General features: G+C 45.6%; 1 protein-coding gene across 2 annotated transcripts; it reads left to right on the top strand.

Moving 5' to 3' along the window:
* The first annotated feature begins 288 nt into the window (after positions 1–288).
* CHRNA9 (cholinergic receptor nicotinic alpha 9 subunit) lies at positions 289–8,990 on the top strand. Of its 2 annotated transcripts, none has more exons than XM_087963493.1 (5): positions 289–638; positions 2,523–2,668; positions 3,772–3,926; positions 6,591–7,123; positions 7,569–8,599. In XM_087963493.1, exons 1-5 carry the CDS (start codon positions 584–586, stop codon positions 7,643–7,645), a joined length of 966 nt encoding a protein of 321 aa, XP_087819619.1. In that variant the 5' UTR covers positions 289–583; the 3' UTR covers positions 7,646–8,599. The 2 variants fall into 2 exon arrangements, with proteins under 2 accessions (XP_087819619.1, XP_026531119.1); XM_026675334.2 differs by having other exon boundaries at positions 516–638; positions 8,021–8,990.
* The last annotated feature ends 2,388 nt before the right edge of the window (positions 8,991–11,378 follow it).

Raw genomic sequence — 11,378 nt, 5'->3', positions numbered from 1 at the left:
AAGCCTTTGGGAGGCCGAAAACGGCCTCAAACTGACCGAAAATCAGCTATGAGGCGCGCGCATGTGCAGTGAGGTAAGTTTGCCTGCAGCATGCCATAGGTTCGCCATCACAGTTCTGTTCTGCTCTCCTCTGCTCTGCTCTCCACTGCTCTACTCTATTCTATTCTAAAGTCTAGGCAAGCACATTCACAGTTGAAGGGCAACCAGTAATAAGTCAGAAGGAGGTGGAATGACTTGAGTAGCAATTTGGTGTATGTCTTCCACAGGAGAGAGCGCTTATGTAATTCTATGAACCAGAGAAACGTGAGCGCTAAGCTTGAACTCCGTATCATCAGCTGGTTTCCTCCCGATACCCTTCGCTTTGTTCCTTGGTAGCTAATTCTCAAGTTACCTGCTGGCACATGTTACTTGGCATGAGGGAGCAAGATCACAAGACCAAAAAAAACAAAAGGGATCTTACGGAAGACCGACCAAACTGGCTACAACCTGGGAAACAGGTTCCTGCTGTCACCTGTGACGGGTTTGCAAAGCGGAATGATGGATCTTCTCATTGGCAAAGCATTGTAATTTGTCCATCTCTGCAATGAGGATTATTAGCATTTGCTCTCTCGTAGCTTTCACAGCAGGAATGCTTCAAGGTAAGTAGGAAACTTGGCAGTTGGTTGAATGACGGGGAGAACAATTAGTGCCCAATTGCTTCCCCTGCAGTGCTATAATTTCCTTTGTAGATCAGGGGGGATCATAATTTCCAGAAGGAACCAATGGTTTTTGTACAGGTAGTCCTTGAGTTATGACCCAAATGGAGTTCAACCATATATGTTGCTAAGTGAAACATTTGTTAAGTGAGTTTGGCTGCACTTCACCACCTTTCTTGCTGGTGAGTGAATCAGTGCAGTTATTAAGTTCAATTTGCTCCATTTTATGGACACGGTCGTTAAAGTGAATTGGCACAGTTGTTCAATTGGTAACTCGGTTGTTAAGTGAGTCTGGCTTCTCCCATTGACTTTCCTTGTCAGAAGGTCGCAAAAAGGGATCACGTAATTCCCGTGGGATGCATAAGTACGAGCCAATTGCCAATTGACGCTACAACGCATAAGTACGAGCCAATTGCCAAGCATCTGAATTTTGATCATGTGACTGTGGGGATGCCGCAAGCATGGTCCTAAGTCTGAATCATTCCATCTTGTTGCCAGTCGATTCCCTGCTTCTGCTTTTTCTGCAGAGACCCTGGGAAAATCCCCCCAAAAAGTCTGCAGGAAAATTCCCCACCCCGTTTTCCTACCAATCGATCATTCTTTATTTGGAATCGCAGGATACCATCTCCAGCTCCATTCTCAGGGGGAGAGAAAGAGAGAGAGACTTTTGGCTTCATGCAAGGAAAGCAGCAGAAGCAGCAGAAGTCTTTCATACTCTCCCCCAAACTCCACCAGAAATGAGTCTTTGCCGGTGCAGCCTCTTGGAGCAGGAAGCCTTGCAGAGTCCCAAAGACTCATTTCTGGTAGAGTTTGGGGGTGACAAAGAAAGGCTTTTGCTGCTTTCCTTGCATGCAAGAAGAAGGAAGCAGAATGTTGTGGTTCGGCGGCAACAGGTGTGGACAGCTGAGGTCTTGGAGAGTGAGGACTCAGATGAGGGGCCTGCGTGTGATGCAGGGATGGGGCCAGGACCATCAGGGAGTGGAATGCTGCCTTTGGAGATTGTGGAGGCTGGCAGAAGTGATGAAGAGGTCCCCGAGGAGCCTGCGTCCAGTGTGCGTGAGCACAGGGCTGCTCGAAGGAAAGAGCAGCTGCAGTAGCATGGGCGACTCGGTAGTAAGGCTGCAAGGTGATGGCCCTTCCCATAAGGGAGAAAAGCCAGCTGAGAAACTGGAGTTCTTTGCAGGAAGCAAAGAAGTTTTTGCACTCAAGCCTTGTGGACGTTTGGACTCTCTTAGTTTGTGTTTGGAGACTCTTTGTGTTTGAAATATTTCTTGTCAACTTTATCTAGTGTTCTTGGAAGCCTTGCACAACCTTGGCAAGGCTCGCTCTTATCAGAGACAATTAGTTTGAAACAGCCTTTTAACAGGAAAGGAACAGAATCCGTAAAGAATCATTAAAAGGTTTTGCTGTTACCTCCGTCTGGTGTTTGTTTCATTGGAATAAGGTTTGGGTCAGAACATGGAAAAAAGCAACCCAGTGGCCAGGCCAGGTGCATGGGGCTGGTGGGGCAAGTTTCCCCCCTCAGCCCTTTCCCACCTCCTCTCACTACCTGGTGTTGTTTGCAATGCAAGCAATGCAAGCCTTGTATTTCTGCAGGCCATGTGGGCGGCGCAGCCTTGTGTTCCTGCGCAGCCTGGATTAATTGCTTTGGGGGGAGTGCTTTGGGGGGGGTGACATTTCTCTGCAGACCACCAAAATTTTCTCGTGGACCGCCGGTGGTCCCCGGCCCACCGGTTGGAGATCACTACCATGGAACACAACAATAGTTTCCACGTGTCTTTTTTCAAGCGACTGTTTTGAACCATTTCAATTTGGTTTCCCATCCAGGCACTGGTGCAGCGCAAGGAAAATATGCCCAGATGCTGTTCAATGAGCTGTTTGAAGACTACTCCAATGCTCTCCGGCCTGTTGAAGACACAGATATGGTGCTGAATGTTACCCTTCAGATCACACTTTCCCAAATTAAAGATATGGTAAGTATCGAAAGCATGTAGGCAGAATAATAATCAACTTTGAGCTCTCCAATTCAAATCTCCTTGGGTTGGTTGGAATTTAAGAAGTTGTAGACAATGTGATGACCCAGGGTGGGATACAAAACAAACACAGTCACCGAAACCTGGTGAAGCCCCTTTTATTCCTTCACTTTGCTTCCAAGCTCCAAATATCTGACAGAAGACAAAAACAGTCCCACACAAACAGTTACACGAAGAAGGAAAAAAAGCAACACAAACCAGGCAACATAAGGGCTGGAGAAGGTCCACAGATAACACACACTGGGAAGGATGCCAAACTCAAAGAGGAACTATAAACTAGAGATATTTACACGCTTTGTTTCCAGTGTTCGCCAGTATGCAGGCCCAAACTCTTATGCAGTTGTCACAGCTGCAGCCCATGAAGAGGATCAAGGCCTTCTCCTCCTGAGTCGACCACGTCTCTCCCTTATCCTCTCCTCCCTGTGTGCCCTAGGTTGGAGAGGGGATGGGCCTGGGTCTGCCTCTGACTGCTCAGCAGGCCTCTGCCCTTCCCCAGCCTCCTCCACAACCCCCGGAGCCACACTTCCACTCCCTGTCGGCTGTTCCTTCTCTCCCTCAGAGTTAGTCTCCACCAGGGGCATGACAGAGAACTGATATACAGAATAACAGAGTTGGAAGGGATGTTGGAGGTCTTCTAGTCCAGCCTCCTGCAAGCCTTGTGTTCCTGAGGGCCATGTGGGCGGTGCAGCCTTGTGTTCCCTGCACAATTAATTGATTAATTGCTTTGAGAGGTGCTTTGGGGGTGACATTTCTGTGTGGACCACTAAAATTTTCTCATGGACCACCAGTGGTCCCCGGTCTACTGCTTGGTGACCACTACCCTGGGCAATGATGTTAACCCTCTGAAGTGCTGTCCTATCTGCCACTGTGCAATTGGCAAACCATACAGAGGTGCAGTAAGTTAAGATACTCTCTATGGTGCAGTGGTAGAAGGCCAGCAGCAGTTTTTCATTCAGTTGTTGTTTTTAGAGGTTTAAGTTGTGGCAGGTCGGATAAACGCCTTCCAATGTTCCCCAGTAAAGGTTACAATTATCTTACACTAGGACGAAAGAAACCAAATTTTGACAGTCTACCTCTGGATTCGCCAGACGTGGTACGATGCCTATCTGAAGTGGGACAAAGACAGATACGATGGGTTAGATTCCATCCGGATCCCTAGCAACCTGGTATGGAGACCAGACATTGTACTCTACAACAAGTAAGTCTGTCTGGAATATTTGCTCTGCTCAGGGCTTTGCAGAAACGAAACTAGCCATTCCCCGCATCTGGTGAGAGTTATCTTTTAAAAGCCTAACCCCCCAAGGACTCTATTGAAGATGTTTCACTTCTCATCCAAGAAGCTTCTTCAGCTCTCCGGAGCTGGAGACATTTAAACAGAACCAACTAACCAGAGCCGAAGGAGCTTCTCTGAAACATCTTCAAAGAAAAACCAGAAAGTCCAGTTGCTTCTCGAAAAAAAAAAAAAGCACCTTTGGGATTCTGTTTAAAGGAAGTGCAGAGTTACTATGCAGAGCCTCATGAGATACAGAATAAGTATCTCTGGACCTTGAACAATCAGAACTATGGCCTAAAGAGATATCGTTTTTGTCCAACTTATTTAATCTCTAGTAATGATTCGGTTCTTCTTGCAACTCTACCAGGGGATTATAATTACAAGCAGGAGTAGGCTGCTGGGGGCTCGCAGGGGCTCAGGAAAGCCCCTAGCTAAGACTCTGCGGGGCTCGGAGAACCCCCAAGAACCTCAGAAAGACAAGGAGCAAGGGAAAGCTCTTAATAGGCTTAATTGAACTTCTGGGCATTCAGCCAAGAGCATTTCACACCTCGTCGAAGTGTTGCAACCTAGATAAACGATCTATTCAGCGCTTGCGAGGGAGAGCCATTGAGAAAATCAGATAACATTAGCCACTAGCCTCTGAGGGGATTAATTCCCAAATAATAAGAATCACGTAACTCACCAGAAACTCCACTAAGACGCCAAGATCCCTCTCACTGTCACTGCTATTAAGCCTGGTTTCACCCAGTCTTTTATTTAAATATTAAATGCATGAAATAACAAACAAGTTTTTGGTATCTTTTTTTTAGGTAAATAGGGAAAAGAAGTGATCTCGAGGTCGCCACACTCATCCAGTCACATGACCACCCAGCCACGCCCAGCTAGCCAGTCATTAGGGCAGAGAGCCCCTTGCTAAAAAGTTTGACGCCCATCCCTGATTACAAGGCTTGGTATCTGCTCTTCTGGAGGAAACCACTGTTAACTAACTACAGTTAACTAAGCTCAACTAAAAACAACTCTGCATTGCTTTCTGGTTTCTGATTTTTTTCCTTTTGGGCCAGCAGTTGCTTGTGTCTTTCCTGCTTTCAAGTTTTTCCTGGTTATGATAGTATAATCAACTATAACTACCACCAAGAGCTGTGATGGTGCAATGGTTAGAAGGCAGTATTGCAAGCTAACTCTGACCACTGCCAGCTGTTCGATTCTGGCTGGCTCAAGGTTGACTCAGCCTTCTGTCCTTCCAAAGTCGGCAAAATGAGGACCCAGATTGTTGGGGGGCAAGAGACTGACTCTGTAAGCCATCTAGAGAGGTCTATAAAGCACTGTGTGAAGTGGTATATAAGTCTAAATGCTATTGCTATCTTTAAAAGCTGTGGTGGCGCAGTGGTTAGTATACAGTAATGCAGGCTAACTCTCTGCTTGCTCCAGCATTTCGATCCTGACCGGCTCAAGGTTGACTCAGCCTTCCATCCTTTTGAGATAGGTAAAATGAGGACCCACATTGTTGGGGGAAATAGGCTGACTGTAAAACCACTTAGAGAGAGGTGTAAAGCACTATGAAGTGGTATATAAGTCTAAGTGTTATTGCTATAGAGCTGAAATGTTGAAGGCCCAAGCAAAATCTGAGCGGGAAAACACAGGGTTGGCATCCAGCTCATGCTTTTGAAGCAGGACTGTAGAGAAGATGATAGGCAGGGAAGCAAGAGCATCTTTATATGTCCCACAATTCCCCAAGACACACAATAAAACTCTGCATTACATAAGAGAGCAAACCAAGCCAAGGACGGATGGGACAAAGTCACCGCAGCCAACTCACTGCAGACAACTCGGTGCAGGACAATTCAACAAATACAAAATTTAAATTACTATCAATGAAACGGTGGCCAATAAAAATGAAAGAAAGTCAATCCAGAAATACATGAGTTACAATAATTTCGAACAAAAACGTGGTCCCCGATAACACAAGTAACTGAATGAAATGATTAATGCAACGTTGAATTGTCTTGCGGCGAGTTGTCCTAAACTCCTTGAGGAGGAAACTCTCATAGCCAAGATAATTCCACACCTCATGACATCGGGAGCATTGTGGTGTGTTCTTCTCAGGGGTGGGATTCAGCCGGTTCAGATCGGTTTGAGCGAACCGGATGTTACATCTGGTTCACTGAATCGGGAGTTGAATCGACCGGCTGGCCCCTCACGGAGTCTCCCTGTGGCCCATTTTGGACGCAGGTAAGTGCAGGGTCCACGCGAAGGCCCTGAGAAGGCAAAAACAGGCCTTCCAGAAGTCCGGAAATGGGCCTGAGGGAAGGGAAGTGGCCCAAGGGAAGCCTCTGGACCCTGAGGAAGGTGAAAAACAGCCCTCCTGGAAGTACCAGAAGTCTGGAAACGGGCCTGTTTCCGGCTTCCAGAGGGCCTTCGGACCTTGGGTGAGACCGTTTTCGTCCTCTCAGAGACTCGAGGGAAGCCTCCAGACCCTGGGGAAGGCAAAAAATGGCCCTACCGGAAGTTCCAGAGGGCCATGCCCACCATGGCCACACCCACCCAGCAACTGTTTTTCTGATCTTCTGTTTTGTTTTGGGGTTTTTTTAGGGCTGATGACGATTTTTCGGAACCGGTAAACACCAATATCGTCTTGAGGTACGATGGGAAGATCACTTGGGATGCACCAGCCATCACAAAAAGCTCTTGCGTGGTGGACGTATCCTACTTCCCTTTCGATAGCCAGCAGTGCAATCTGACTTTCGGTTCTTGGACCTACAATGGGAATCAAGTGGACATCTTCAGCACGTTAGACTCTGGCGACCTCTCGGACCTCATCGAAGATGTGGAGTGGGAAATCCATGGCATGCCAGCTGTTAAGAACGTGATTACTTATGGTTGTTGTTCCGAGCCTTACCCAGATGTTACCTTCACTCTCATCTTGAAAAGGAAGTCCTCTTTCTATATATTTAACCTGCTGCTTCCTTGTCTCCTGATATCGTTCCTGGCTCCCCTGGGATTCTACCTTCCTGCAGACTCTGGAGAAAAAGTATCTCTCGGAGTTACGGTGCTGCTTTCTCTAACTGTCTTTCAGCTCATGGTTGCCGAAAGCATGCCGCCTTCTGACAACGTGCCCTTGATAGGTAGGTATTTGCATCTATCTATATAACTTCCAGGAGATAAATTGTTCTGTCCTAGGCTTCCCCAAAAAGCACTAAGAAAACTCTGTGTCCTGGCAAAACCTCTTTTATTAAATGAATGTGAATTTATTGCATTCACATTCAGCCAACGGCCTGGCAAACAGTCTTTCAGGGGTATAATTATTAGCTCAAACCTTATCTATCTTGGAAAGCTGCCCAGTAAATATTTCCACACACAGTGCTGACAGGGAAGGGCTGGGCACAGAGTCTTTAGGTTACACAGGCTGAAATGAACGAACGAACGAATGAACGAACGAATTGTTTCCTGATAAAACCCCCTCCCCTTTTGCTCCTTTTTTAATCCTTAAGGGAGGGGCCGTTCATCGTCCACCTGTGGCCTTACTCCTATGTCGACCCTGAGTCCTTAATTGTTCCTTCCTTTTGGCAGCTCTGCACATGCGCAGGCTGGGAACCGGTTCCAGAAGTTCCCCCACCTCACTGCTGTCCGAGTCCAAAGGCAGCTGATGACCATGGCCATTTTTCACACAGATGACCATCCATACAGTCACATGATTTACATTTGGATGCTGGACTATTGACTCACATGTATGACGTTTGCAGTGTCCCTGGGGAGGGGTCAGTGATCCCTTTTTGCAACCTTCCCACAAGCAAGCAGACTCAACGGAGAAACCTGATTCACTTAACAACCATGTTTATTCATGGAACAATGGCAGCGATTCACTTAACAAAGCGGTGAGAAGAGTCGGAACACAGGGCAAAACCCACTTAACGAATATCTCATGTAGCGACAGAAATTTTGTGCTTGATTGTGGTCCTCTGTGGGCAACTATTTGTATTTCATTTGTTCTTTCTTTGTGGCTCTGATTTTTTGCATCCCAGGGAAATATTACATCGTGACGATGACAATGATTACTGCATCGACGGCGCTGACTATCATTATAATGAATATTCATTACTGTGGCTCCGGAGCCAAGCCCGTTCCGCAGTGGGCAAGGGTGATCATCCTGGACTACATGTCCAAGATCTTCTTTGTGTACGATGTGGGTGAAAATTGTACCAGCTTGCAGTGTGCGAAAGAGCAGGACGCAGAGTCACCACCAGCCCACCCAAGTCCAACAGAGCATGGCGAGTATGAAGAAAGGAAGAAGACCCTTCCTAATGGGGACAGCATGGACAGGGACTCCCAGAGGAAGCCGATGGATGAAGAGAATGAGGCGAATGGGCTCGGGATACGGGACCCGGTGAGCTGCTGCTCTTGTTACCGAGCATTAATCCAGAATATTGAATATATCGCCGATTGCGTGAGGCGCCACAAAGCTAACCACGCCAAAGGCATCGAATGGAAAAAAGTCGCAAAAGTGATGGACCGTTTTTTCATGTGGATCTTTTTCATTATGGTCTTCTTCATGAGCGTTTTGGTTATCGGGAAAGCTTTCTAAGGAGAAAGAAAGAAAGAGAAAGAAGAAAGAAAGAAGAAAGAAAGAAAGAAAGAAAGAAAGAAAGAAAGAAAGAAAGAAAGAAAGAAAGAAAGAAAGAAAGAAAGAAAGAAAGAAAGAAAGAAAGAAAGGGAAAGAAAGAAAGAAAGAAAGGGAAAGAAAGAAAAAAGAGAAAGAGAAAGAGAGAGAGAGAGAGAAAGAAAGAGAGAGAAAGAAAGAGGGAAAAAAGAGAAAGAAAGAGAAAGAGGGAACGAGAGAAAGAAAAAGAAAGAGAAAGAAAGAGAAAGAGAAAGAGAAAGAAAGAGAAAGAAAGAGAAAGAAGAAAAGAAAGAAAACAACAGGGCTGCAATTCTGATACATGTTTCTGGAGATCATGGTTTTTATTTATTTTTTAATAATAATTTGAATTAACTAATTTGAATTGCTAAAATGGTTCATTTTAATAATTTTGATTACAGGTATCCTTGACTTACAACACTTATTTATGACCATTTTGCACACTGACGGCCATGACAGCATCCCTGTGGTCACGTGATTTACATCGGGATACTTGGCCACGGATTCACATTTATGATGGTTGCTGCATTCCGGAGTCATGTGATTCCCTTTCTGACGAGGAAAATTAATGGGGAAGCCAGATTCACTTAACAACCGTGTTCCTAATTTAAGAACGGCAGAGACTCGGTTAACAAATGCGGCAAAAAAAGTCTTAAAATGGGGCGAAACTCACTGAATGAATTTCTCACATCAATTTCGAGCTCAATTTTGTGGTCAGAAGTGGTGGCCTGCCTATATTTGATGTTCTTTAGCATAATTATGAAGCAACTATCCTACTACTTTGTCTAGCTGTTGACTCTGCCCCTTTAGTGAACAGAACCTGCATATTTGGGATTGGAGTCTGCAACTTGATGTACAAAATGTGGAAATAAGTTCAAGCAACTGTGTTCAGAGCAATCGTTCTCAACATTCAAGTTGGCACACATCAGTGGTAGGGTTCAAATTTGTGTACTACTGGTTCTGTGGGTGTGGCTTGGTCAGTGTGGCGTGGCTTGGTGGGTGTGGCAGGGGAAGGATACTGCAAAATCTCCATTCCCTCCCCACCCCACTAACCTGTTTTCCAGCTCCCTATCCAACAAAATGAAATTTGTGGAGAAAAGCAAGGTTTTACACCTAAGCAGGAAAATCCAAAGGTACAAGTACAAATTACGCAAAGCCTGTCTCAGAAACAATAAGTGTGAGACTCCCAGTGGTGTTTTTTTCAGGAGGCAACTGGACTTTCTTGTTTTTCCTTGAAGACATTTCGCTTCTCATCCAAGAAGCTTCTTCAGGTCCAACTGGATAGTGGGGAAGGGAAAGATTTATACTCTTGCAGACGGCTGGTCATTTGCATCCTTTTATAGAGTAGTTGAGGCCACTTGGAGGTTTGTCTGGGTCCCAAAGGTGCTTTTTTCAGGAGGCAACTGGATTTCCTTGTTTTTCCTTGAAGACATTTCACTTCTCATCCAAGAAACTTCTTCAGCTCTGACTGGATGGTGGGGAAGGGAAGGATTCATACTCCTTGCAGACAGCTGGTCATTTGCATTCTTTTTAGAGTCATTGAGGCCACTTGGGAGTTTATCTTTGTCCTCAGGGTCACCTGAGTAGTGCAAATAGGTGTGGAGCCTTCTTGCAACTGCTGAAAGAAGGCTCCACACCCATTTGCGCTACTCAGGTGACCCTGAGGACATAGATAAACCTCCAAGTGGCCTCAACAATTCTGAAAACAATGCAAATGACCAGCTGATGAAAGGATTGTGTTGTGGAGCTGTGTTTTCTGCAGGATGTTTTTCTCTGCCCTGTGTCCCTTCCCTTTTGAAGACAGGCTGTTGGGGATGAGTCTCCCAAGACACAGATGTGAAACAAACATTTTTTTTTAAAGAAAAGAAAAAACCCAAGAAAGTCCAGTTGCCTCTTGAAAAAGCACCTTTGGGCCCACCCAGCTTAAAGCTGCTGCGATTGAGAAACATGGATGCAAACAATCTACAAACCACCCCTAGAATTTTAATGGCAGGTCCTTTGTGTGGAATAATCCAAGACGCAAGTGAACCAGGGTGCTCATACATAATAGAAGCCACAAAGGATGCAACTAAAGGGACAAGAACATCCAGCAAAGGGTCAGGCGGAGGGCAAACTCATCGGTTTCACAAGCACGTGCAGCCACATCAATCAAATCACAAACATTACAGCGAATAGGGCTGGAAGGAAGAAAGAAAAAAAGCAGAAATATCGCCCATGTCGCACAGGATCGTATGTGCGAGATCCCGTCCTTCAAGTCAGGTGGGGACAAATCAATCCCATCTATTTCTATATAGCACTTAAGCAGAATCTGGTGCATCAAGACTGCAACTCCAAAATGGGGGGAGGGGAACTATATTTCTTTTACCTGGAGCCCGACGTCAAAAAACTACAGGTAGTGTCAGCTTTGGAAGCCATATTAAGCACCAGGAGTTTCCATGCTGCTACATTCTTGAGCTTGGGAAGTTGGGAGGGGGAATTTCATGGAGGTATATGGTTAGACATAATAGCATTCTTCTTTAAAGTCAAGGTCATGTTATCCCTGCACCTGGTGGAGGAGTGGTTGAAGGGATGTCTCAAGTTGGGATGGATGGTGATTGGGGTATGTGATATATTGACTGTTTCCTAGTATGATTTGATTGCTTATTGTACTATTATTATTGTTATACCTGATGATCCTTGACTCTTGATAAATGTATCTTTTCTTTTATGTACACTGATAGCATTTGCACCAAGACAAATTCCTT

Source organism: Notechis scutatus, chromosome 4, assembly GCF_049901735.1.
Source record: "Notechis scutatus isolate UNSWTSFEM ecotype Mainland chromosome 4, rNotScu1.2, whole genome shotgun sequence".
Lineage (NCBI taxonomy): Eukaryota > Metazoa > Chordata > Lepidosauria > Squamata > Elapidae > Notechis > Notechis scutatus.
The sequence above is the reverse complement of the archived record's forward strand: the minus strand, read 5'-3'. Positions and strand labels throughout refer to the sequence as shown.